The 25,705-nt window shown below is 50.9% G+C and overlaps 1 protein-coding gene across 1 annotated transcript; it reads left to right on the top strand.

The window, feature by feature from the left end:
* Positions 1-316: 316 nt before the first annotated feature.
* NOSIP (nitric oxide synthase interacting protein) lies at positions 317-25,007 on the top strand. Its single transcript, XM_010369485.2, has 9 exons — positions 317-375; positions 19,713-19,783; positions 20,343-20,448; positions 21,422-21,503; positions 23,471-23,630; positions 23,727-23,845; positions 23,984-24,171; positions 24,295-24,403; positions 24,896-25,007. The coding sequence occupies exons 2-9, from the start codon at positions 19,714-19,716 to the stop codon at positions 24,965-24,967; spliced, it is 906 nt and encodes a 301-aa protein (XP_010367787.1). The 5' UTR covers positions 317-375; position 19,713; the 3' UTR covers positions 24,968-25,007.
* Positions 25,008-25,705: the final 698 nt, after the last annotated feature.

Raw genomic sequence — 25,705 nt, 5'->3', positions numbered from 1 at the left:
TGGGAAAGTGGGCTTCCCGATCTCTAAGGGAAGTGATTAATCCTTAAATTTGGGCTTGAAGAGACTCAAAGCCTGGGAATAAAGCAGGAAAAAACGATCTCCCTGGGAAATGCCTAGTACATAATAAGCGTTCCCCATATTCCCACAAGGTTCAATATCCGGAACCTTCTATTTGCCACTCACGTTTCCGAAGGGAGAAAGAGAAGAGAGGACTTGAGCAAGCCAGGCGAGGCACTTCCGCAGCTAGGGGCAGCTGTACTTCCGATGCCTTCTGCTGGGCGGAAGTGGGCGGAGTGGAGGGGGAAAAATAGTGCTCCTTTCCGGTGTTGGGGCACAGTTGAAGAAGCGACTGAGAGACTGGGAGTCGTTCGGCAGGTGAGTTCAAGGCGGTGCAGGAAGAGTGTTGCTGGGATCGCTTTCCTGCGGGCTAGAGATCTGGGGTCTTGAGGGAGACTGGGGCAAGATTTTGGATTCCCGATTCCCTGTCAATCATTATTAATAGAGCTGTCTGGGCGCCCCAAGTTTGAAGCTGAACTACACTCTCCTGGAGGTGGCCAACCGTCCATCGGGCAGTTCTCCCTCCTTCTGTGTCTCTCACTCTCACTCACTCACTCTCACTCTCTCTCACAATAAACTCAGCGAAGTGGTAGCTAGCATCGGTCAGTTCTCCTGAGAGTTACAGTTCCGCTGTAGATGATGGCGATTTGCTGGTGGTCCCAAGGGAAGGAGTGGACTGGGATTGCTGGCGGTCTAAGCAGTGGGAGTTGAGGAAAGAGAACTCCTTTCCTGGCCTCAGTTTCTCAGACTGTGGTGGGACGGCGGGCGATACCAGATTGTGCAGCCGTCCATCGCCACCTTCTCTTCACTTTTTTGATAGCCCCTTCCCTCTCGGGGTTGGTGCAGGGATTCACCTTTTCCTGTGGGTCAGGCAGTCATGGATTCGCATTCTGATTGTGCTGCTAATTCTGTGAACTTGGGGCTTGAAGGGTCCTTGAGGCAGTTTGATGTTAATGTTTTCTTATGAAAATGTTCAAACTTACATAAAACTGAGAGGATACAGGAATTCCTGTCACCCAAATCTACCAATTATTATTTTTGCCATACTTGCTGTATTTTTTTTAAACATAAAGAGATTAAAACAAATCCTCGACATCACGACACTTAAGGATTGTCAAAAGACAAAATTACAACACATGTAGTGAGAAGATCTTAATTGGCATTTATTTGTGGATCTACAATCGAACAACATCTAATTATGGAAAATAGCATGAGTGTTCCGATGAGCTGAGCAGAGGAGGAGGTTGTTTTCAGAGACAAAGGGCTGAGAAAGTCAGAAATTGAAAACAAAAAGCTAGTTGGTTAAATTGATTGATTAAATTTCTAAGTTAAAGGTTAAAGTAGAGGGGACTTCCTTTATCAGTTGGGCTAAAACTGGGCTGTTTGGGAATTTGGCTATTATCTCTCTCCCGATGTCTCAGAAGATCAGGTATCAACTTAGTTTTGGCTTGGAAGCATGGCACTTTAGCATGAGTGACTCCATTTGGGTTTGGTTCGTTGAACCTAGTGCAGGAGCTCAGTCCTAACCAATGACCTTCTATAAATTTTATTTAACAGGGTGCGTGTGTGAAAACCAGAAACATGGCTAACATGACCACAATACCATTATCACACTTTACAAGAACAACCGTAATTCTAGACTACTATCCATTACGTGGTGCAGAGTCAGGTCCAGCATAGCTGTGGGTTTGTTGCAATCAGGATATAGTTTCTTTTCGCTATTGTCTTTTACATCTCTCTTAATTTAGAGCTGTTCCGGCCGGGCGCGGTGGCTCACGCCTGTAATCCCAGCACTTTGGGAGGCCCAGGCGGGCAGATCACAAGGTCAGGAGATCGAGACCATCCTGGCTAACATGGTGAAACCCCGTCTCTACTAAAAATACAAAAAATTAGCTGGGCGTGGTGGCGGACGCCTGTAGTCCCAGCTACTCAGGAGGCTGAAGCAGGAGAATGGCGTGAACCCGGGAGGCGGAGCTTGCAGTGAGCAGAGATCGTGCCACTGCACTCCAGCCTGGGCAACAGAGCGAGACTCCGTCTCAAAAAAAAAAAAATACAAGATCTCGCTATGTTGCCCAGGCTGGTCTCAAACTCCCGGGCTTAAGCAGTCCTCCTGCCTTGGCCTCCCAAAGTGCTGTGCTAAGATTGCAGGTGGGAGCCATTGAGCCTGGCCTCATTTTACTTGTTTCTTCATGCCAGGGATCAGCTAATTACATTCTACAGACCAAACCCAAATCCTGCTAGCTACCTGTTTTAAAAATCAACATTGGCCAGGCGCAGTGGCTCACGCCTATAATCCTGGCACTTTGGGAGGTGGAGGCAGGTGGATCACCTGAGGTTAGGAGTTCAAGACCAGCCTGGCCAACATGGTGAAACCCCATCTCTACTAAAAATACAAACATTGGCCGGTCGTGGTGACTGGCACGTATAATCTCAGCTATTCAGGAGGCTGAGGCAGGAGAATCACTTGAACCCAGGCGACAGAGGTTGCAGTGAGCCGAGATCATGCCACTTCACTCCAGCCTGGGCAAAAGAACGTAACTCCCTCTCAAAAAACAACAAAAACAAAGCATTAGTGGGATATAATTTACCTAACATATAATTCACCCATTGAAAGTATACAATTCAGTGGTGTTTAGTACGTTGACAGAGTTGTGCAACTATCAACACTATCACTTTAAGAACATTTTCATCTCCCAAAAAGAAACCCTGGTACTCATTAGCAGTCATTCCCTGTTTCCTCCCAATCCTTCCCGCCCCCAGCCTTTGGCAGCCACTAATCTGCTATATCTATGGATTTGCCTAATCGGGGTATTCACACAAATGAAACCATAAAATATTATTGTGACTGCCTTCCTTCTTTCACTTAGCATGTGTTTTTTTTTTTTTTTTTTTTTTTTTGAGATGGAATCTTGCGCTCTGTCCCCTAGGCTGGAGTGCAGTGACATGATCTCAGCTCACTGCAAGCTCTGCCTCCCGGGTTCACACCATTCTCCTGCCTCTCAGCCTCCTGAGTAGCTGGGACTACAGGCGCCTGCCGCCATGCCCGGCTAATGTTTTGTATTTTTAGTAGAGATGGGGTTTCACTGCGTTAGCCAAGATGGTCTCGATCTCCTGAAGTCGTGATCTGCCTGCCTAGGCTTCCCAAAGTGCTGGGATTACAGGCTTGAGCCACCGTGCCCGGCCGATATACTTATTTTCTTATCTGTTCTTCAGTTGATGAGCATTTGTGTTGTTTCCACCTTTTTTTAAACGAAATTTTGCTCTTATAGCCCAGGCTGGAGCGCAATGGTGTGATCTCGGCTCACTGCAACCTCCGTCTCCCCGGTTCAAGTGACTGTCCTGCCTCAGCCTCCCAAGTAGCTGGGATTATAGGCGCCCACCACCACACCCGGCTAATTTTTGTATATTTAGTAGAGACGGGGTTTATCATGTTGACCAGCCTGGTCTTGAACATCTGACCTCAGGTGATCCACCTGCCTCGGCCTTCCAAAGTGCTGGGATGACAGGCGTGAGCCACTGCGCCCGGCCCTCCACTTTTTAGCTTTTGTAAATAATACTGCTAGCAACGTTTGTATACAAGTTTTTGTGTGGATGTATGTTTGTTTGTTTGAGACCGAGTCTTGCTCTGTCACCCAGGTTGGAGTGCAGTGGCGGGATCTTGGCTCACTGCAATCTCCGCCTCCCAGGTTTAAACGACTCTCCTGCCTCAGCCTCCCGACTAGCTGGGACTACAGGTGCACACCACCACGCCCAGCTCATTTTTGTATTTTTAGTAGAGGTGGGATTTCACAATCCAGTATGGTCTTCATCTCTTGACCTCATGATCCACCCGCTTTGACCTCCCGAAGTGCTGGGATTACAGGCGTGAGCCACCACGCCCGGCCTGTGTGGATGTATGTTTTTATTTCTATTACCAGTGGAATTGCTGGGTCAAAAGGTGACTATTTAACCTTTTGAGAAACTGTGACTTTTCCAAAAGGGCTATACCATTTTACATTTCTACCACCAACATATAAGGGTTCCAGTTTCTCCATATCCACATCAGCACTTATTATGATCTGTCTTTTTGATTATAGTCATTCTACTGGGTGTGAACTGGTGTCTTTTAACATGCTTCTTGGCCATTTGTAGATCTTTGGAGAACTGTCTATTCCAATCCTTCACCCAGTTTTTTTTTTTTCTTTTTTTTTTTTTTTTTTTTTGAGACGGAGTCTCGCTCTGTCGCCCAGGCTGGAGTGCAGTGGCGCGATCTCAGCTCACTGCAAGCTCCGCCTCCCGGGTTCACGCCATTCTCCTGCCTCAGCCTCCCGAGTAGCTGGGACTACAGGCGCCGCCACCTCGCCCGGCTAGTTTTTTGTATTTTTAGTAGAGACGGGGTTTCAGCATGTTAGCCAGGATGGTCTCGATCTCCTGACCTCGTGATCCGCCCGTCTCGGCCTCCCAAAGTGCTGGGATTACAGGCATGCGCCACCACGCCCGGCTAATTTTGTATTTTTAGTGGAGATGGGGTTTCTCCATGTTGGTCAGGCTGGTCTCGAACTCTCAACCTCAGATGATTCGCCCAGCTGGGCCTCCCAAAGTGCTGGATTACAGGTGTGAGCCAACTTGCCCAGCCTTTTTTTTTTTTTCCCAGAGACAAAGTCTTACTCTGTCACTCAGGCTGGAGTGCAGTGGTGCAGTGGCACGATCATAACTCACTGCAGCCTCAACCTCCTGGGATCAAGGGATCCTCCTGCCTCAGCCTCCTAAGTAGCTGGAACCACAGGCACATGCCACTATATGCCTAGCTAATTTTTTAAATTTTGTTTTGTAGAGATGGAGTCTTGCTGTGTTGCCCATAGCAAGTTCAAGTCTGGTCTCAAAACTCTTGTTGCTACTGCTTTTTTTTGGTAGAGACAGGGTTTTGCTATGTTGCTCAGGCTGGTCTTGAACTTGTGAGTTCAAGTGATCCTCCTGCCTTGGCCTCCCAAAGCACTCTATCCAGTTGCGAGCCACAACAGCCAGCAGATATCTGACTTTTGTAACTGCTACCTGTTTTTGTTCAGCCTGCAAACTAAAAATGGTTTTTAACTTTTTTTTTTTTTTTTTTTTTTGAGACGGAGTCTCGCTCTGCGACCCAGGCTGGAGTGCAGTGGCCAGATCTCAGCTCACTGCAAGCTCCGCCTCCCGGGTTTACACCATTCTCCTGCCTCAGCCTCCGGAGTAGCTGGGACTACAGGCCCCCGCCACCTCGCCCGGCTAATTTTTTGTATTTTTTAGTAGAGACGGGGTTTCACCGTGTTAGCCAGGATGGTCTCGATCTCCTGACCTCGTGATCCGTCCGTCTCGGCCTCCCAAAGTGCTGGGATTACAGGCTTGAGCCACCGCGCCCGGCCTTTTTTTTTTTTTTTTTCAAGACGGAGTCTCACTCTGTCGTTCAGGCTGGAGTGCAGTGGCGTGAGCTCGGCTTACTGCAAGCTCCATCTCCCGGGTTCATGCCATTCTCTTGCCTCAGCCTCCCGAGTAGCTGGGACTACAGGCGTCCGCCACCACACCTGGCTAATTTTGTTTTTGTATTATTAGTAGAGATGGGGTTTCACCGTGTTAATCAAGATGGTCTTGATCTCCTGACCTCGTGATCCACCTACCTCAGCCTCCCAAAGTGCTGGGATTACAAGCGTGAGCCACCGCGCCCTGCCTGATTTTTAACATTTTTACATAACTGGAAAAAATCAAAAGAATGAATTTGGTGACCTATGACAATTATACATGATTCCGTGTCAGAGTCCAAAAATAAAGTTTGATTGGAACACAGCCATGCCTGTTTGTGTGTCTGTGGCTGCTTTTATGCTACAGGGGCCGAGTGGTGTACTTACAGGGGCTGTTTGACCTACAAAGTTCAAAACAGTTACTCTCTGACCGTTTTTTGTTATTCCCTGCTGTATCCCCTGACTTCCTAGAATCAGGAAATTGAATGTAAAGACTTGATTAAATTTCCATTCAGCCGTCAAGTGATTACTTCAGAGGTGGCCCCTTCATGTTGCATACAGCCTGGGTGCCCCACTTTCAGGGGTGGCGAAATTCATTCAGGCTTCAGGCAGTGTTATAGACTGAATGTCCCCCAGATTCGTATGTTGAAGCCCTCACTCCCCAAGGTGGTTATGTTTGGAGGTAGGGCCATAATTTATGGAGATAATTAAGGTGAAAGGGTGGGGCCCTAATCTGATGGATTAGTGTCCTTATAAAAGGAGGAGGCCACGCACAGTGGCTCATGCCTATAATCCCAGCACTTTGGGAGGGTGAGGCAGGTGGATCACCTGAGGTCAGGAGTTCAAGACCAGTCTGGCTAACATGGTGAAACCCCATCTCTACTAAAAGTACAAAAATGAGGCCGGGCGCGGTGGCTCACGCCTGTAATCCCAGCACTTTGGGAGGCCGAGGTGGGCGGATCACAAAGTCAGGAGTTGGAGACCATCCTGGCTAACACGGTGAAACCCCGTCTCTACTAAAAATACAAAAAATTAGCTGGGTGTATGGCTGGGCGCGGTGGCTCAAGCCTGTAATCCCAGCACTTTGGAAGGCCGAGACGGGCGGATCACAAGGTCAGGAGATCGAGACCATCCTGGCTAACACGGTGAAACCCCGTCTCTACTAAAAAAAATACAAAAAACTAGCCAGGCGAGGTGGCGGGCGCCTGTAGTCCCAGCTCCTCGGGAGGCTGAGGCAGGAGAATGGTGTGAACCCGGGAGGCGGAGCTTGCGGTGAGCCCAGATCACGCCACTGCACTCCAGCCTGGGCGACAGAGTGAGACTCCATCTCAAAAAAAAAAAAAAGAATTAGCTGGGTGTGGTGGCGGGCACCTGTAGTCCCAGCTACTCAGGAGGCTGAGGCAGGAGAATGGTGTGAACCTGGGAGGCAGAGCTTGCAGTGAGCCAAGATCATGCCCTGCACTCTAGCCTGGGCAACGGAGCAAGACTCTCTCTAAAAAAAAACAAAAATTAGCAAGGCATGGTGGTGGATGCCTGTAATCCCAGCTACTTAGGAGGCTGAGGCAGGAGAATGACTTGGAGCCTAGGAGGTGGGGATTTCAGTGGGCTGAGATCTGCTGCTGCACTCCGGCCTAGGTGACAGAGTGAGACTCCCCACAAAAAACGGGAGACACCAGAGAGCTCTCTCTCTGCCACTGAAGGTAGCCATCTGCAAACCAGGAAGAGGGTGTCACCAGAACTCCACAATGCTGGCAGCCTGAACTTAGACTTCCAGCCTCAGGAACTGGAGAAAATAGGTCTATTGTTTAAGCCACCCAGAGTGGTGTTTTGTTATGGCAGCGGGAGCAGACTGAGACAGGTGGCAGCCATCGAAAAACGCATTGTAAAGTTACAACTGTGTCTTTTCCAGTAGCGTGAATTAGCATCCTGTGACTTTCCAGGCCCCATCAGCCTCTCCTTTAATGCCATCCATCAACAATCATTGCCTGAGTCAACTATTTCACCAGAGGTTGCAAAATGGCGGTTTTCCTATTCTCCCATTTATCTTACACTTAGAGTCTGAACAGTTTGGTTTTTGTCTTGAGTCATGTCCAAGAAGCAGTTGAAGAGAGTGACTTAATCAACTTCCATTCTGAAAAGCCCCCCGAGACTGCTTTGTCAAGGAATAGACCGAGGAAGAGGCCAATTTCTCCAAGCCTTAATTTTCCTACCTATTAAATGGGCGATGCCGGGCGCGGTAGCTCATGCTTGTAATCTTAGAACTTTGGGAGGCCGAGCTGGGTGGATCACCTGAGGTCAGGAGTTCCAGACCAGCCTGGCCAACATGATGAAACACCGTCTCTACTAAAAATACAAAAAAAGTAGCTGGGCATGGTGGTGTGTGTCTGTAATCCCAGCTACTTGGGAGGCTGAGGCAGGAGAATCACTTGAACCCGGGAGGCGGAGGTTGCAGTGAGTCAAGATCGCGCCACTGCACTCCAGTCCGGGTGACAGAGTGAGACTCCGTCCCCAAAAATAAATACATTAATTAATAAAATAAAAGGGCAGAACGTGGGGAGGTTGTCCTGAGGACCGAATGTGTTCACAAGTGGAAAGTGCTTCCCACAAGGTCTGATTCTTAAGGGATTGTAGGATATGATGATTACTTCTATTCTTCCAGTGCTTCTGTGATTCACGTGTTCCTAATGAATTATGAGTGTATTAATGGCATGATGTCATGGCTGCATGGTTAGCTCATTGCTAACCCACCTCCCCTGGCCCTAGGATTGGAGGTGGTTCATCGATTCTATCATGACATCTCTGAGACCTCCCAGGTGCCAGGCAATGCTGGGACCCAGACTGAAGTTTAACCCAGGCCCCACCAACCAGGGGCCCCTACTCTGGAGCTGAAATCCCAAGGGATGGGCTATAACGGAGGTAGCTCAGGGCATGGTCAAGTGCAAGGAGAAACTAACTGATCCGGGAGAGGCAGGCTTCTTAGAGGAGGCATACCTTGGCAGTGCTCTGGAGGAGAAAGGAGACAGGATCTCGGGGAGGACAAGACACACACTAGCTGTCCGATCGCTCACAGAGTTCAGCACAGTGCCTGAGGCCGCCTGCAGCCAGCTGGCACAGTGGATGGTCAAAGCCACAGGTGCTTGGATCAAACTCAGCTGTAGGACTCACTAGCTACATAACCTAGGGCACCGCCTCTGTGCCTCTCTTCATTTATAGCAACCATTTGAGGTGTTGTGATATTCAGTGGAGTGTTGTGATATTCAACCATTTGAGGTATTGTGATATTCAGTGAAATGCTTAGAGCCAGGGTCTGGTTCAGAGCAGCTTTTTTTTTTTTTTTGAGACAGAGTCTCGCACTGTTGCCAGGCTGAAGTGCAGTGGTGTGATCTGGGCTCACTGCAAACTCCACCTCCTGGGTTCAAGCGATACTCCTGCCTCAGCCTCCCGAGCAGCTGGGACTAAGGTACCCACCACCACGCCCAGCTAATACAGGTGGGGTTTCACCATGTTGGCCTGGATGGTCTCAATATCTTGACCTCGTGATCCACCCGTCTCGGCCTCCTAAAGTGCTAGGTGGGATTACAGGTGTAAGCCACCACGCCCGGCCTGATTGGCCTTTTTTTTCTGAGACTGTGACTTTCCTGGGAAAAGTGACAGTTGTCACCTAGTTAAAGGAATGGTTCCAGAGCCTGGCTGCCTGGGTCTGACTCCCAGCTCTGCCACTTCCCAGCTGGGAGATGCTGTGAGCTGTTTCCTGTCCTGTGAGGCAGGGATGATGCTGACATCGGTTGCTCCTGCTCTTTGTCTGTTTCCTCTCTGAAATACTGGTGATAGCAGATGGCAGCAGTCTGCTTTCTATTTTGAAATTGGACCTACCAAGGAGACAATACAGTGTGGGGCAGGAGAGCTCAGCTTTCGGAGTTTGTAAATCCTGAACCTGGCTATTCTTCAACCCTTGGTTGGAGGCGCTCACACTTTCTGGTCTCAGGATCTCTTTTTTTTTTTTTTTTTTGAGACGGAGTCTCGCTCTGTCACCCCGGCTGGAGTGCAGTGGCGCGATCTTGGCTCACTGCAAGCTCCGCCTCCCGAGTTCATGCCATTCTTCTGCCTCAGCCTCCCGAGTAGCTGGGACTACAGGCGCCCGCCACCATGCCCGGCTAATTTTTGTATTTTTAGTAGAGACAGGGTTTCACCGTGTTAGCCAGGATGGTCTCGATCTCCTGACCTCGTGATCCGCCTGCCTCGGCCTCCCAAAGTGCTTGGATTACAGGCGTGAGCCACCATGCCTAGCCTGGTCTCAGGATCTTAAAAATCACTGAGTTTTAAAAATCAAAGAGTTTGCCAGGTGCGGTGGCTCTCACGCCCATTATGCTAGCACTTTGGGAGGCCGAGGTGGGAGGATCACTTGAGGTCAGGAGTTCAGAACTAGTCTGGGCAACATGGTGAAACCCTGTCTCTACTAAAAAAATAAAAACAAAAAAAGCTGGGCGTGGGCGCCTGTTATCCCAGCTACTTGGGAGCCTGAGGCAGGAGAATTGCTTGAACCCAGGAGGTGGAGGTTGCAGATCGTGCCACTGCACTTCAGCCTGGGCAACACAGTAAGACTCCATCTCAAAAAAAAAAAAAAAGAAAAGAAAAAAGTTTAAATGTTCCCTCTGTAGCTGTTCCTCCCATTTTTGGAGGGAAACTGTTCCCATCTGTGTTGAAACCTCAGTTCTTGGCCACAAAACAGCCAGCAAGCTCATCTCTGGGAAAGCCAAGGTGCCTAGAGCCAAATACCGCAGAGAGTCAAGGGAGTTGACAACTAAGAATAGAGTGGGGAATGTGTCCCTGAGAAGGTCACCGTGACCTTCATGAGTAGCAGTTGTGGGGGCTGGGGAGCGGGTGGCAGGTGAGTGAGGGGAGGCAACAGGTGCTGGACGTTCACTGAGAAGCTTGGCGGTCAGGGGGAAGCCGGAGGAGGAGCCTGGCACGTGGAGGCGACCCTGGGTCAATTTGGGGTATTTGATCAAGGTCCCCTTCTGCAAGCAGCCCTGTCTGCCTCAAGGGGCACATTGATCACGAATGGGCGTGAGGGGGTATTTAGGGTTGTAGGAAGGTTCTGTATCTCCATAGGGTCCTGGTCACAAGGGTGTATACATTTGTCAAAACGCATCCAACTGTAAAGGTCTTTGCGTTGATTCTGTGTAAATATACATAAAACCCAAAGAGTGGCTTCTGAGAAGACGCCAGTAGGGGGAGAGAGAGCTCCATAGCTCCGAGAGGTTTGTGTTTCAAGTTTTGAATGGGAAAGGCAAGTTTCTCAAAACAACCAGAAGGGGGCGATAGAGATGAAGTTGCTTTTTACATGGGGGAGGGGGGGACCCTTGGTTGTGCTCCCCACCCCAACTTCTGGATCTTACTTGCAGCCTACTTGAGAGCAGGAGACAATCTTTCCTGAATACAACCAATATGTGTAATGTGGAGCCTTTTGTCTGCAAGTGTTCTTTATTTTTTATTCTTTATTTTTTGAGACTAGTCTCTGTCACCCAGGCTGGAGTGCATTGGCACAATCTCGGCTCACTGCAACCTCCGCCTCCTGGGTTCAAGTGATTCTCTTGCCTCAGCCTCCCAAGTAGCTGGGATTACGGGCACCCACCACACCCAGCTAATTTTTGTATTTTTGGTAGAGACAGGGTTTTACCATATTGGCCAGGCTGGTCTCAAACTCCTGACCTCAGGTTATCTACTGGCCTCAGGCGTGAGCCACCTCGCCCGACCCGCAAGTGTTTTTGTTGTTGTTTTTTGAGGCAAAGTCTTGCTTTTGTCCCCCAGGCTGGAGTGTGATGGCGCGATCTCAGCTCACAGCAACCTCCACCTCCTGGGTTCAAGCGGTTCTCTTGCCTCAGACTCCCGAGTAGCTGAGATTACAGGTGCCTGCCACCACACCCGGCTAATTTTTGTATTTTTAGTAGAGGCGGGGTTTCGCCATGTTGGCCAGGCGGGTCTCAAACTCCTGCCTCAGGTGATCCGCCTGCCTTGGCCTCCTAAAGTGCTGGGATTACAGGTGTGAGCCACCGCACCCGGCCAAGTGTTCTTTAAAATGTATCATTGTAGGCTGGGCACGGTGGCTCATGCCTGTAATCGCAGCACTTTGGGAGGCCGAGGCAGGCGGATCAAGAGGTCAGGAGATCGAGACCATCCTGGCTAACATGGTGAAACCCCGTGGTGAAACCCTGTCTCTACTAAAAAAAAAAATACAAAAAAATTAGCTGGGCGTGGTAGCAGGCACCTGTAGTCCCAGCTACTCCAGAGGCTGAGGCGGGAGAATGGCATGAACCCAGGAGGCGGAGCCTGCAGTGAGCCTAGATTGTGCCACTGCGATCCAGACTGGGCGACAGAGCAAGATTCCGTCTCAAAAAAAAAAAAAAGTATAATTGTCTGCACCTGTAGATTTCCTGTGCCTACATGGTATTGAGCTCTTGTTTTACTCTTTTCTCATCAAGCACTATGATTTAATGATCCTCCCAGGCTGGGCGCACTGGGCTCACAACTGTAATCCCAGCACTTTGGGAGTCCAAGGCGGGCAGATCACGAGGTCAGGAGTTCGAGACCAGTGTGACCAACATGGTGAAAGCCCATCTCTGCTAAAAACACAAAAATTAGCCGGGTATGGTGGTGCGCGCCTGTGGTCCCAGCTACTCAGGAGGCTGAGGCAGGCGAATTGCTTGAACCTGGGATGCGGAGGTTGCAGTGAGCCAAGAGGCTGCAGTGAGCCAAGATCATGCCACTGCACTCCAGCCTAGTGACAGAGCAAGACTCCTTCTCAAGAAAAAAATAATAAACTTTTTTTTTTTTTTTTTTTTTTTTTGAGAGATGGAGTCTAACTATATTGCCCAGGCTGGTCTTGAACTCCTGGCCTTAAGCAATCTTCCCGCCTTGGCCTCCCAAAGTGTTGGGATTACAGGCATGAGCTATGGCACCCAGCCTCTTTTACTCATCTTTCTATTGGAGTGGCTTTTATTTTCTTTTTGATTTGCTGAAGTTTCATGTACCATCAGTTCTACTATAATGCTTATTTTGAAAATGTGAATTTATTCCAATGCAGTTGATATATCAGGGAACAATTTGAGCATAACACCAATTTCACATTTGCTTACGTGCATCCAAGGTGGATCCAGGATCCAAGGTGGATCCAGGAAACTGCACTTTGCTATAAGTGTGTGTGTAGGAATACACAAAGCACACATACACGGCACTTCAAACAAATACCACCGCCGCAGTTCCCCGGGTGTTAGGAGCCACACCCATCCACATCTGGTACTAGGACTTTCCATCAGATCTCAGATAACCCTCCTTCCACCACATCACAGTAATTCACAAGCTGCTCCCTCCACCCCACACCCATTGCCACAACAAACTTCAAGTCTTTGTCAAGGTCAAGTGCCATATATTTTGGAGTATGTTGGTATGTCTTAACCACCTAGCCTGTGCAAAACTGTTCTCTCCTTTTGTATTCTGTTCTTGTCTTTTTCTTTAAGCATCACTGACAAAGTTTACAAGGATTGTGACACAATCCTGTTTTCTCTGTGAGCCCTGTGGTTTTGACTGCAGGATTTTGCATATTGCTGTGATTTTTATGAATGCATGCATTATAGTAGAACTGACCGTTCTAGATATTAGTCCCTTGTTGGCAGGGTGCAGTGGCTCATACCTGTAATCCCAGCACTTTGGGAAGCCAAGGCGACCGGATCACCTGAGGTCAGGAGTTCAAGACCAGCCTGGCCAACGTGGTGAAACCCCATCTCTACTAAAAAAAAAAAAAAAAAAAAAAAATTAGCCGGGCCTGGTGGCAGGCACCTGTAATCCTAGCTACTTGGGAGGCTGAGGCAGGAGAATCAATTGAACACAGGAGGCAGAGAGGTTTCAGTGAGCCAAGAATGTGCTACTGCACTCCAACCTGGGTGACAGAGCAAGACTCTGTCTCAAAATAAGTTAAATAAAAATAAAAATGATAAAAATAAAAAAGTCCCTTGTCGATTGTAGGCATTACAAATATCTTCTCCCAGTCTCTCACTGATGCCACATTTTCCACAGCACAGTGCAGGAGGTCGCTTGCTGACCCAGGCACAGCTCAGAGCCGGTCCCAGGAAGCCCTGTGGCAAAGTTTTGAGGAGTGACTCTCTCATGCTGTTGGAGGTATAGAGACCTGTGCAGTCTGTATGGAGAGCAACTAGTAAATTCTAGCAAAAAAAATTTTTTTGGCTGGGCATGGTGGCTCATGCCTGTAATTCCAGCACTTTGGGAGGCTGAGGCAGGTGGACCACCTGAGGTCAGGAGTTCAAGACCAGCCTGGCCAACATGGCGAAACCCTGTCTCTACTAAAAATACAAAAATTAGCTGGGCGTGGTGGCGCCTGCCTGTAATTCCAGCTACTCGGGAGGCTGAGGCAGGAGAATTTGCTTGAACCTGGGAGGCAGAGGTTGCAGTGAGCCAAGATCATGCCATTGTACTCCAGCCTGGGCGACAGTGAGACTCTGTCTCAAAAAAAAAAATATATATATATATATGTGTGTGTATATATATGTGTATATATGTATTATGTATATATGTGTATGTGTGTATATATGTATATGTGTATATATATGTTTTGGGCTGGTCAAGTGAAGCAGTGGAAGTGGAGAAGGAACAAAGAAATCTGTAACTGGTTGTGATCAATTAGTTGTAAACACCACTGCACTCAGCCCAGCCTCTAACCACATTTTAAATGCACACACCCTTTGAACCAGTGATTCCACTTTAAAAATTATCTTAAAAGCAGGGTTGGGTGCAGTGGCTCATACCCTGTCATCCTAGCACTTTGGGAGGCCAAAGCAGGAGGACTGCTTGAGCCCAGGAGTTCAAGACTAACCCGGACAACATAGCAAGACTCCGTCTGGATAAAAAGTTAGCTGGGCATGGTGGTACATGCCTGTATTCCCAGCTACTTGGGAGGCTATGGTGGGAGGATCACTTGAGCCCAGGAGTTTGGGGCTGCAGTAAGCTATGATTGCACCACTGCATTCAGCCTAGATGACAGAGTGAGACCCTGTCTTAAAAGAAAGAAAAGGCCGGGCGCGGTGGCTCATACCTGTAATCGCAGCACTTTGGGAAGCCGAGGTGGGCAGATCACGAGATCTGGAGATCGAGACCATCCTGGCTAACTCAGTGAAACCCTGTCTGCTCTAAAAAATACAAAAAATTAGCCGGGCGTGGTGGCGGGCGCCTGTAGTCCCAGCTATTCAGAAGGCTGAGGCAGGAGAACGGCGTGAACCCAGGAGGCAGAGGTTGCAGTGAGCAGAGATCATGCCACTGCACTCCAGCCTGGATGACAGAACGACACTCCGTCTCAAAAAAAAAAAAAAGGAAGAAAGAAAGAACAAAAGAATTTATCTGAAAAACATCCTTAGACACACACTAGACATTGGGTACCAAACTGCTTTGTCATAATGGACAAGGATGTCTGTCCACAGGTGTCAAATCCAAGAGTCGCACATGCAGGGACGAATCTGTAGCCACATAGAGACCAAGGACGTGCCTGGTGGGCTGAGGGGGAATGATGTCCAAGATGGAGCCACCATTGATTTCTTTCTTTCTTTTCTTTCTTTTTTTTTTTTTTTTTTGAGATGGAGTCTTTCTCTGTCGTCCAGGCTGGAGTGCTGTGGCGAGATCTCAGCTCACTGCAAGCTCAGCCTCCCGGGTTCACGCCATTCTCCTGCCTCAGCCTCCCGAGTGGCTGGGACTACAGGCGCCCGCCACCACGCCCGGCTAATTTTTTGTATTTTTTAGTGGAGACAGGGTTTCACTGAGTTGCCCAGGATGGTCTCGATCTCCTGACCTCATGATCCACCTGCCTCGGCCTCCCAAAGTGCTGGGATTACAGGCGCGAGCCACTGCGCCCACCTTATATATTTTTTTTGTAGAGATGGGGTCTCAATATGTTGCCCAGGCCAGTCTTGAACTCCTGAGCTCAAGTGATCTTCCAGCTTCAGCCTCCTGTGCTGAGATTATAGCCAAAGAAATTGGCTGGGCGTGCACCATGGTGCCCAGGCAATTTCTTTTTATAACATGTACCCAGAAGTACAGCAAGCATAACTGTCTAACCCAGCGAGTTTCAGAGCAAACACACCCATGTAACCAGCACCCAGATCAAGAAACAACATTCCCAGCCTCCCAGAGGCTACCTGTGCCCCTCCCAGTTACCCCACCTTCCGCCTCCCAGAGACACCTGACTTTTTTTTTTTTTTTTTTTTTTTTAAGACAGGGGCTCACTCTGACTCCCAGGCTGGAGTGCAGCAGCCCAATCATGGCTCACTGCAGCCTTGACCTCGCTGGGCTCAGGTGATCCATCTCAGACTCCCAAGTAGCTGCGACTACAGGCGTGTACCACCATGCCCAGCTAATTTTTCTATGTTTCATAGTGACAAGGGTTTGCTGTGTTGCTGAGGCGGGTCTCAAACTCCTGGGCTCAAATGATCCTCCTGCCTTGGCCTCCCCAAGTGCTTGTATTTCAGGTGCGAACCACCACACCCACCCACACATAACTTCTAATGTCATAATTACTTTGTGAGTTTTTGAATTTCACATGAATGGGACCATACAGTAAGTTTTCTTTTGCATGTCTGGTGTCTGGCCTGCACGGTGTCTGTGAGATTCAGCTATACTATGGGTATGACAGTAGGCTGTTGTGTCTGATTGCTGGGCGTTTCCATTATATGACTATGGCCCAGTTTCTTTATCTACTCTGTGCTGACAGGGGTTGGGTAGTTTCTAGTTTATGAGCCATTGAGAATAGGGCAGTATATGTGTCTTGTAAACAGGAGTACCCTTCTGTTAGGTGTATATGTGGGAGAGGAATTGCTGGCTCATAGGATTGGCATATACCTGGCTTCAGTAGATACTGACAGTTGCTTTCCAAAGTGGTTGTGCTTGTCTGCACTCCCCCAGCAGTGCATGAGGGTTCTAGTAGCTCCGTGTCCTTGCCTGCACCCCTCTGTCTAATTGCAGCCCTTGCGGTGTGTGGGGGGAGGTATCTCAGTGAAGTTTTGTTTTGTTTGAGATGGAGTCTCGCTCTGTCCCCCAGGCTAGAGTGCGGTGGTGCCATCTTGGCTCACTGTAACCGCCGCCTCCCGAGTTCAGGTGATTCTCATGCCTCAGCCTCCCCAGTAGCTGGGACTACAGGCGCGCACCACCGTGCCTGGCTAACTTTTTGTATTTTTAGTAGAGATGGGGTTTCGCCATGTTGGCCAGGTTGGTCTCAAACTCCTGACCTCAAGTGATCTGCCTGCCTCAGCCTCCAAAGTGCTGGGATTACAGGTGTGAGCCACTGCGCTCAGCCCTCAGTGAAGTTTTAATGTGCGTTTCCCTGGTGACTATATTAGTTTCCTATCATTGTTGTAACAAATTACTACTAATTTAGTGTTGCAGTATCACACCTCATGGAGCCTCTGGTGTACTTGTGAGAGAATGAGAATGAGAAAGGCAAATAATGTCTTAGTATTATTAAGATAACAGTTTTGACCTTGCAGACTCCCTAGAAATGTGTTGGGGGACCACTGGGTCCTAGGACTCACACTTTGAGAACCGCTGCTAGAAGAATATTGGACTCTTATAGCCTAGGAACGATGGGAAATGTTTAAAAGGATTTCCTATCCATATTTTTTTTTCTTGCAGAGATATATAACAGGGTGATCACTAAAGCAAGTATTTTCAGGCCAGGTGCAGTGCCTCACACCTGTAATCCCAGCACTTTGGGAGGCCAAGGCAGGTGGATCACCTGAGGTCAGGAGTTCAAGACCAGCCTGGCCAACATAGTGAAACCCCATTTTTGCTAAAAATACAAAAAATTAGCCAGGTGTGGTGGCGTGCACCTGTAATCCCAGCAACTTAGGAGGCTGAGGCAGGAGAACTGCTTGAACCCAAGAGGCGGAGGTTGCAGTGAGTTGAGATCACGCCATTGCACTCCAGCTTGGGCAACAAGAGCAAAAGTCCATCTCAAAACAAAAGAATTTCCAAGCACAAAAGATAGAATGTGCCAGGCGCGGTGGCTCACACCTATAATCCCAACATTTTGGGAGGCCAGGAGTTCACTTGAGTCCAGGAGTTTGAGGCCAACCTGGGCAACATGGCAAAACCCCCTCTCTACTAAAAATACAAAAATTAGTTGGGCGTGGTGGCACATGCCTGTAGTCCCAGCTACTCGGGAGGCTGAAGCAGGAGAATCACTTGAGCCCAGGAGGTCAAGGCTGCAGTGAGCTGTGATTGTACCACTGCACTCCAGCACAGAGCAGGTCCCGGTCTCAAAAAAAAAAAAAAAAGATGCTAGATTAAAAATGGGTGGCAGAGAGGGAAGTGGAACAGAAATACAAGTTCAAAGAGAAAAACAGGACATGTACAATTTTTTGCTGTTGAAGCAGAGCTTTTTCTTGCGTTTTTGAAATGGTCTCAAATCATTACAGTGTTTAGATTCCATTTAGCTACACATTTACATTGCTGGAAACTGTATCCTTTGCAACTGTTTCAGCTTGGGAGAATTTTTAGGTGGCAACTTAGAAATGAGTGAGACTAATATATGTTACTAGTTCCTTCCTTCCTTCCTTTGCTGCAACCTGCACCTCCTGGGTTCAAGCGATTCTCCTGCCTCAACCTCCCGAATAGCTGGGATTACAGGCATGTGCCACCACGCCGAGCTAATTTTTGTATTTTTAGTAGAGACAGGGTTTCACCATGTTGGTCAGGATGATCTTGATCTCTTGGCCTCGTGATCTGCCCCCACCTCGGCTTCCCAAAGTGTTGGGATTACAGGTGTCAGCCACTGCACCCGGCCATCAACTTATTTCTTTTTAAATTTAATAGAGATGGATCTTGCTGTGTTGCCTAGGCTCATCTCTATCTTGTGGACTCAAGCAGTCCTCTTGCTTCGGCCTCCCAAAATTTTGGGATTACAGGCGTGAGCCCTGAGCCTGGCTCTGAATCCTTTTAAGGGATAAAAAAGCATGCAGGGGCCAGGCACAGTGGCTCACGCCTGTAATCCCAGCACTTTGGGAGACTGAGGCGGGTGGATCATCTGAGGTCAGGAGTTCAAGACCAGCCTGGCCAACAGGGTGAAACCCCATCTCTACTAAAAATACAAAAAAATTAGCCAGGTGTGGTGGCAGGCACCTGTAATCCCTGCTATTTGGGAGGCTGAGGCAGGAGAATCGCTTGAACTTGGGAGGTGGAGGTTTCAGTGAGCCAAGACCATGCCATTGCACTCCAGTCTGGGCAACATGAGCAAAACTCCGTCTCAAAAAAAAAAAAAAAAAGAGGTTAATTTTATGGTATGTGAATTATGTCTCAATGAAGTCTTTTAAAAGGGTGGGGCTTGCACTCAAGTATGGGGAATGATTAAAGGTATCAAAGTAGGGTGGCAAAAATGTTGACAGCTGCTGGACCCCAGGACATGGGTACATGGGGGTTCCTTACACTATTCTGGTTTTGTATGTGTTTGAAAACTTACAGAATAAAAAAGTTTTGCTTTTTGAATTGAGCTCTAGGATTCTGGGGTCTTCTCTTCCTCCTTTACCCGCAGTGGGAGTGGAGGTAGCTCTTCCCCTAGACACAGAGCCCTACTCTGACCTGCCCTCTGATTGGTGGATCTGAGATAATCACAGACGCTAGATCCAATCGCTAGTGGACTGGCAGGCAGTGATTGGGTCAAGCCTTGGCTAAGTGCCAAGCCTTGAGCCAATCACTGGGCTGGTCCACGCCTTGGCCTCAGTCAGAGCCTACAGATAGGAGAGGGGAAGGGAAGGTGGAGCGGATTCATCAACAATAGTGGCCCCGTTGGTGTCTTTTTCTTCCACCTCTATTAAATGGCACAGCCACCACCCCAGCTAATCTGAAGTAGTAGGTAGAATTTGAAGCCTGATTCCCCGCCCTCTTCCCTCCAAACAAAGAATTCTGTTGGTAAAGGTGCTATTTTCCTATATAAATGAGTCTAGGTGAGTCTGGAAAGGGGACTTCCAGGAGGAGGCCTGGCGACCACGTGCCCTCCCTCTCCTCCACCTCACCCCGCTTCTCCACCTCCGCTTTCCCATCGAGGGGGCAGGTCAGCTCTGAGGGCTGTAGAGGTCTTCCCTGTGCTGCCTGCCTCCGGTCACCACAGCCCTGCCACTGTCCCTTCCTCCCTAGGATGACACGGCATGGCAAGAACTGCACCGCGGGGGCCGTCTACACCTACCACGAGAAGAAGAAGGACACAGGTGCAGGGCTAGGGCAGGGCGCGGCATGGATGTGTCTTGGAGTCACCATCTCCCCTCGTGCCGGATGTCTCTCTCCCGCCCCCGACATACACTGATGGCCATGACCATGTAAACAACAGCCGGGTGATCCCACGCCCCCATGTGGCCTGGCACTGTGTTCCCTGCCTTCTGCGTGTGAACTCACTCCTCCCAACAGAGTGTCAGGGATGGCGCTGTTGTTACCCTATGTTCCAGAGGAAGAAACTGAGGCCCAAAGAGGGACAGGCACTGGAGCTTGGTCACAGCCAGAAGGGTGGAGGGGAGTCAGCCGTCAGCCCCTCCACTGAGCTGCCACTCAGTGACCAGGCCTGTTTGCCTCTCACCCTCCAGGGTTGACACCTCCCTGTGGGTTCAGCCCATGGCCCCAGCACACAAACAGCGGCTCCCAACTGCCTGTTTCTCTCTGAGTCCCCCACTCCCACCACCACGTTGTCTCTCTGCCTCTCTCTCTGGGGCTTTGGAGATGGGCATATCTCCTGTCGCTCTGCCCCTCCATCACTCTGCCCATCTCTGTCCCCAGCGGCCTCAGGCTATGGGACCCAGAACATTCGACTGAGCCGGGATGCCGTGAAGGACTTCGACTGCTGTTGTCTGTCCCTGCAGCCTTGCCACGATCCTGTTGTCACGTGAGCTGGGAACAGGGATGGGTAGGTCTACGTGGGGAGGGCAAGGGAACCGCCAGGAGGAGGCTGTGTGTGTGGGCCTGGCCACCTGCTCAGCCAGGGAACCCTGGACGAGCAGTTTATCCTCAGAGCCTCTGTTTTCTTACCTGGGATATGGGCATGATCCTAGTGTCTGTTTCATAATGTGGAACAGATGGAAAGGAACATATTCCTAATGGGGTGTAGGGCTTTTAGAGCACTGCCAAGGCCATCAGAGCAGCTCACCTTCAGATACTTCCCATGACCTGCCTGTGATGGTAGGATAAAGGCTTAACAGGTGCTGAGTCCAGGCACTAAATACGTGCTCAATTAGTGGTATATTTTGTAGAAGACAGTAATGATCAGGGCCCCCAAGGCCACCTTCAGTTTCTTTCTTTCTTTCTTTTTTTTTTTTTTTTTTTTTTTTTGAGACAGAGTCTTTACTTTGTTGTCCAGGCTGGAGTACAATGAGATCTTGGCTCACCGATCTCCCAGGCTCAGGTGATCCTCCTGCCTCAGCCCCCTGAGTAGCTGGAACCACGGGTGTGCACTACCACATCTGGCTTTTTTTTGTTTGTTTTTTGTAGAGAGGGGAGCTCACTTTGTTGCCCAGGCTGGTCTCGAACTCCTGGCTGCAACAATATGTGGCACACATTGTTGCTGCGAGAATTAAGCACTTTCCCTGCAACTCTATTGAGAGGGGACAGCTGGAAGCTCAAATCTGGCCTCTACTAGATTCTGCCCCATGTGCTTTCTTCCTTTGCTGATTTTAGTCTGCATCCTTTCACTGCAGTGAACTATCACCATGAGTATAACAGCTTTGCTGAGTTCTGTGAATTCTAGCAAATAATTGAACTTGGGGCTGATCATGATGGCTCCTGCCTGTAATCCCAGCACTTCAGCAGTCCGAGGCGGGAGGATCACTTTCTTTCTTTCTCATTGCACCCTGTCTTTGCAGCCCAGATGGCTACCTGTATGAGCGTGAGGCCATCCTGGAGTACATTCTGCACCAGAAGAAGGAGATCGCCCGGCAGATGAAGGTGATGGGGATGGGGAGAAGGAGGCACAGGCAGGCAGGAGCTTTTGAGTCTGAGCTCACAGGCAGAGCCACTTGGAGCCCTCCAATCTCAGTTCCCTCTGCCTGGTACACCGTTCCCCTCCTGCTTCCGGCCAAATCCTCCTCACCAATTTCAGCCCGGGTGCTGCCTCCTCTGAGCTCCTGCCAGTCCCCTGGATCTGCCCCAGTCACCTCTTCTCTTAGCACTTGGCATAGTTGTAACTCTACATGTGGCTATCTGACACATGCCCACTTTCCCTTCTGGACTTCGAGTTTTCCCCCCTGTGGCTTAGGTCCTTAGTAAAGATGTGCTGGCCGGGCGCGGTGGCTCAAGCCTGTAATCCCAGCACTTTGGGAGGCCGAGACGGGCGGATCACGAGGTCAGGAGATCGAGACCATCCTGGCAAACACGGTGAAACCCCGTCTCTACTAAAAAATACAAAAAACTAGCCGGGCGAAGTGGTGGGCGCCTGTAGTCCCAGCTACTCGGGAGGCTGAGACGGGAGAATGGCGTAAACCCGGGAGGTGGAGCTTGCAGTGAGCTGAGATCCGGCCACTGCACTCCAGCCTGGGCGACAGAGCGAGACTCCGTCTCAAAAAAAAAAAAAAGTAAAGATGTGCTAAATGGGCCGGCGGTGGTGGCTCACACCTGTAATCCCAGCACTTTGGGAGGCTGAGGCAGGCGGATCACTTGAGGTCAGGAGTTAGAGGTCAGCCTGGCCAACATGGTGAAACCCTGTCTCTACTAAAAATACAAAAAAAAAAAAAAAAAAAAAATTAGCTGGGCATGGCGGGCGCCTGTAATCCCAGCTACTCAGGAAGCTGAGGCAGGAGAATCGCTTGAACCCGTGAGGTAGAGGTTGCAGTGAGCTGAGCTGGCACCACTGCACTTCAGCCTGGGCAACAAAGTGAGATTCTGTTAAAAAAAAAAAAAAAAAGATGTGCTAAATGAATCGACATCACCTCATTTTTCTGGGCCTCAGTTTCATCGTCTGTAAAATGGGCTGACGGGGCCAAATCAGAGGACACAGAGGGAACCTGGGAGGTCCAGGCAGATGAGCATTCTCAAGGCGTTTTACTGGGAACACAGCCTGGCCTTCCATGGACAAAGCCATTGATGGGTAGGAGGGGCCCTGTTTATCCCCGTTTGAGGCACAGTGGGTCTGTCCCCCTCTTCCCCTGCCTGTTTGTTGGCACTGAGGAAACACTACAGGTCACGTGCTTATTGGGCTTTTTGTCCTGAGCAAGTGGCTCCCCCGTGCCCGTGTCCTCCACAGAGTCTGGTGGTCATGTCGGAGGCCCTCCTGAGCATCCATCACTGTCACTGTTATCTCCTCACTCAGCTGGGTGGCCCAGGGTGGTCTCGAACTGCAGCACTGCCCAGGCACCTGCTGTGCGCCAGGCAGGGCTGAACTCAGGACGTGGCTTCACTCCTCCTGTCCTCACTCCCTGCCCGTCTGTAGACATGGGCTCCTCAGCATTCCCTTAGACCTGGAGTCTACATCCCCCATCCCAAACACGGTATGGGGCATGCACCGTATAGTAAACCTAATTGGCCAGCAGGTGACATTAATTAAACGCTTAGCTGAGTGCCAGGTGAGGCTCTCCATGCTTTAAACACTCACTTTCTGTAACCTTCAGTGAGCCGCCGAGGTGGGTCACCACTGTTAGCCTGTTTTACAGATGAAGAAACTGAGGCCAGGAGCGGTCATAGTGCTCACTCAGGCCACAGAGTGACATAGATGGGCTTTGAGTCTGGCGCTCTGGCTATACAACGCAGTAAGGTTCACACCCGCCCAGGCAGTTACCACCCTCTGCCAGATACTGCCTCCACTGTGTGGGCCTCAGTTTACCTACCTGTGAAATGAGAGGAAGATACCTCCAAACCCCCAGGGTGGTCCAAACCCACCCTCACGGGCAGATGCTCAGCCTACTTTCCGCCCCTCGCAGGCCTACGAGAAGCAGCGGGGCACCCGGCGGGAGGAGCAGAAGGAGCTTCAGCGGGCGGCCTCGCAGGACCATGTGCGGGGCTTCCTGGAGAAGGAGTCGGCCATCGTCAGCCGGCCTCTCAACCCTTTCACAGCCAAGGCCCTCTCCGGCACCAGCCCAGGTGACTCAGAGTGCGCTTGTGGTGGGTTGGGGGGCGGGGCGCCGCGGGCTGGGCGGGCCCAGGGGGCGGCATCTGAGTCCGTTTCTTCCCCCACAGATGATGCCCAACCTGGGCCCAGTGTGGGTCCTCCAAGTAAGGACAAGGACAAAGTGCTGCCCAGCTTCTGGATCCCGTCACTGACGCCCGAAGCCAAGGCCACCAAGCTGGAGAAGCCGGTGAGCCCCCACAGCGTCCCCGCACGCACTGTGCCAGGGCACCAGGGTCCCCCAGCGTCCTTCTCACGCACAGGGACCACCCGCTCTCCACCTGCGCCAGCCCTGCCTACTGAGCCTGCCTCTTTCTGCCCCTTGCAGTCCCGCACGGTGACCTGCCCCATGTCGGGAAAGCCCCTGCGCATGTCAGACCTGACGCCCGTGCACTTCACACCACTCGACAGCTCCGTGGACCGCGTGGGGCTCATCACGCGCAGCGAGCGCTATGTGTGCGCCGTGACCCGCGACAGCCTGAGCAACGCCACCCCTTGCGCTGTGCTGCGGCCCTCGTGAGTCACCTAGGAGGGGAGGGAAGGGACCACCTGGGAACCTGCGGGGCAGGCCGGCTTTGGGGCCGGTAGGTCTCCAGGACGGCCTCTGATCAGAGTCTCCCACCTTCGCCCTCACCGCAGTGGGGCTGTGGTCACCCTCGAATGCGTGGAGAAGCTGATTCGGAAGGATATGGTGGACCCTGTGACTGGAGACAAACTCACAGACCGCGACATCATCGTGCTGCAGCGGGTGAGAGTCCCACCCCTGCCCTTCCCGCAGCACTCCAAGGCCCCGCCCCTCCCGTTCACCCCCTCCAAGGCCTCGTCCCCTCCCCTTCCCCCAACTTTCCAAGGCCCCGCCTTCTTCTCTGCTCTGTAAGGCCCCCCTCGCTTTCCTCCTGCTCTCCCAGGCCCCGCCTTCTCCTTCCTTTTCCAAGGCCCCGTCCCCGCCCTATTTTTTAAGGCCCCGCCCCTCCCCTGCCGCCATCCCTCCAAGGCTCCACCCCTCTCCTTCACACGTCCCCTCCCAAGGCCCCTCCCCGCCACTCTCTACCCTCTTCTCTGTGCCCTGCGCCCTGTCCATCCATGCCCACTGCGGTCGCCTCACCCCCTCCCCAACTCCTACTCCTTAGCCAGCAACCCGCTTCACCTTGACCCGCTTAGGAATCCCCACTACCACCTGGAGCCCCACCGGTCACCCCCGGGCCGGCCTCCACCTCGCCCTTCTCTCTACCTCCCCCAGGGCGGTACCGGCTTCGCCGGCTCCGGAGTAAAGCTGCAAGCAGAGAAATCGCGGCCGGTGATGCAGGCCTGAGTGTATGCGGGAGACCAAATAAACCGGCTTGGGTGCTCAAGGACGTGGCGCCTTCATTCGCGGCGTGGGCGCCCGGGGGACAGGGCAGGCGAGAATGCCGGGCCGTGCAAACAGCGCTCCTACAGCGCACGCTGGAGTTTGAAAGAGCGGGCTAAGCATTTTGAATGTGGTCTCACATTAAGAACCAAATCTGGCCGGGCGCGGTGGCTCAAGCCTGTAATCCCGGCACTTTGGGAGGCCGAGACGGGCGGATCACGAGGTCAGGAGATTGAGACCATCCTGGCTAACACGGTGAAACCCCGTCTCTACTAAAAAATACAAAAAACTAGCTGGGCGAGGTGGCGGGCGCCTGTGGTCCCAGCTACTCCGGAGGCTGAGGCAGGAGAATGGCGTGAACCCGGGAGGCGGAGCTTGCAGTGAGCTGAGATCCGGCCACTGCGCTCCAGCCCGGGCGACAGAGCGAGACTCCGTCTCAAAAAAAAAAAAAAAAAAATCTGGCCAGGCACGGTGGCTCACGCCTGTAATCCCAGAACTTTGGGAGGCCGAGGCCAGCGTATCACTTGAGGTCAGGAGTTGAGACCAGCCCGGCCAACATGGTGAAACTCTGTCTCTATTAAAAATACAAAAATTAGCCGGGCATGGTGGTGCACGCCTGTAATCCCAGCTACCCGAGAGGCCAAGGCAGGAGAATCGCTTGAACCCAGGAGGCGGAGGTTGCAGTGAGCCAAGATCGCACCA

Source organism: Rhinopithecus roxellana, chromosome 12, assembly GCF_007565055.1.
Source record: "Rhinopithecus roxellana isolate Shanxi Qingling chromosome 12, ASM756505v1, whole genome shotgun sequence".
NCBI classification, from domain to species: Eukaryota; Metazoa; Chordata; class Mammalia; order Primates; family Cercopithecidae; genus Rhinopithecus; species Rhinopithecus roxellana.
This window is presented reverse-complemented; position numbering and strand designations above follow the sequence as displayed.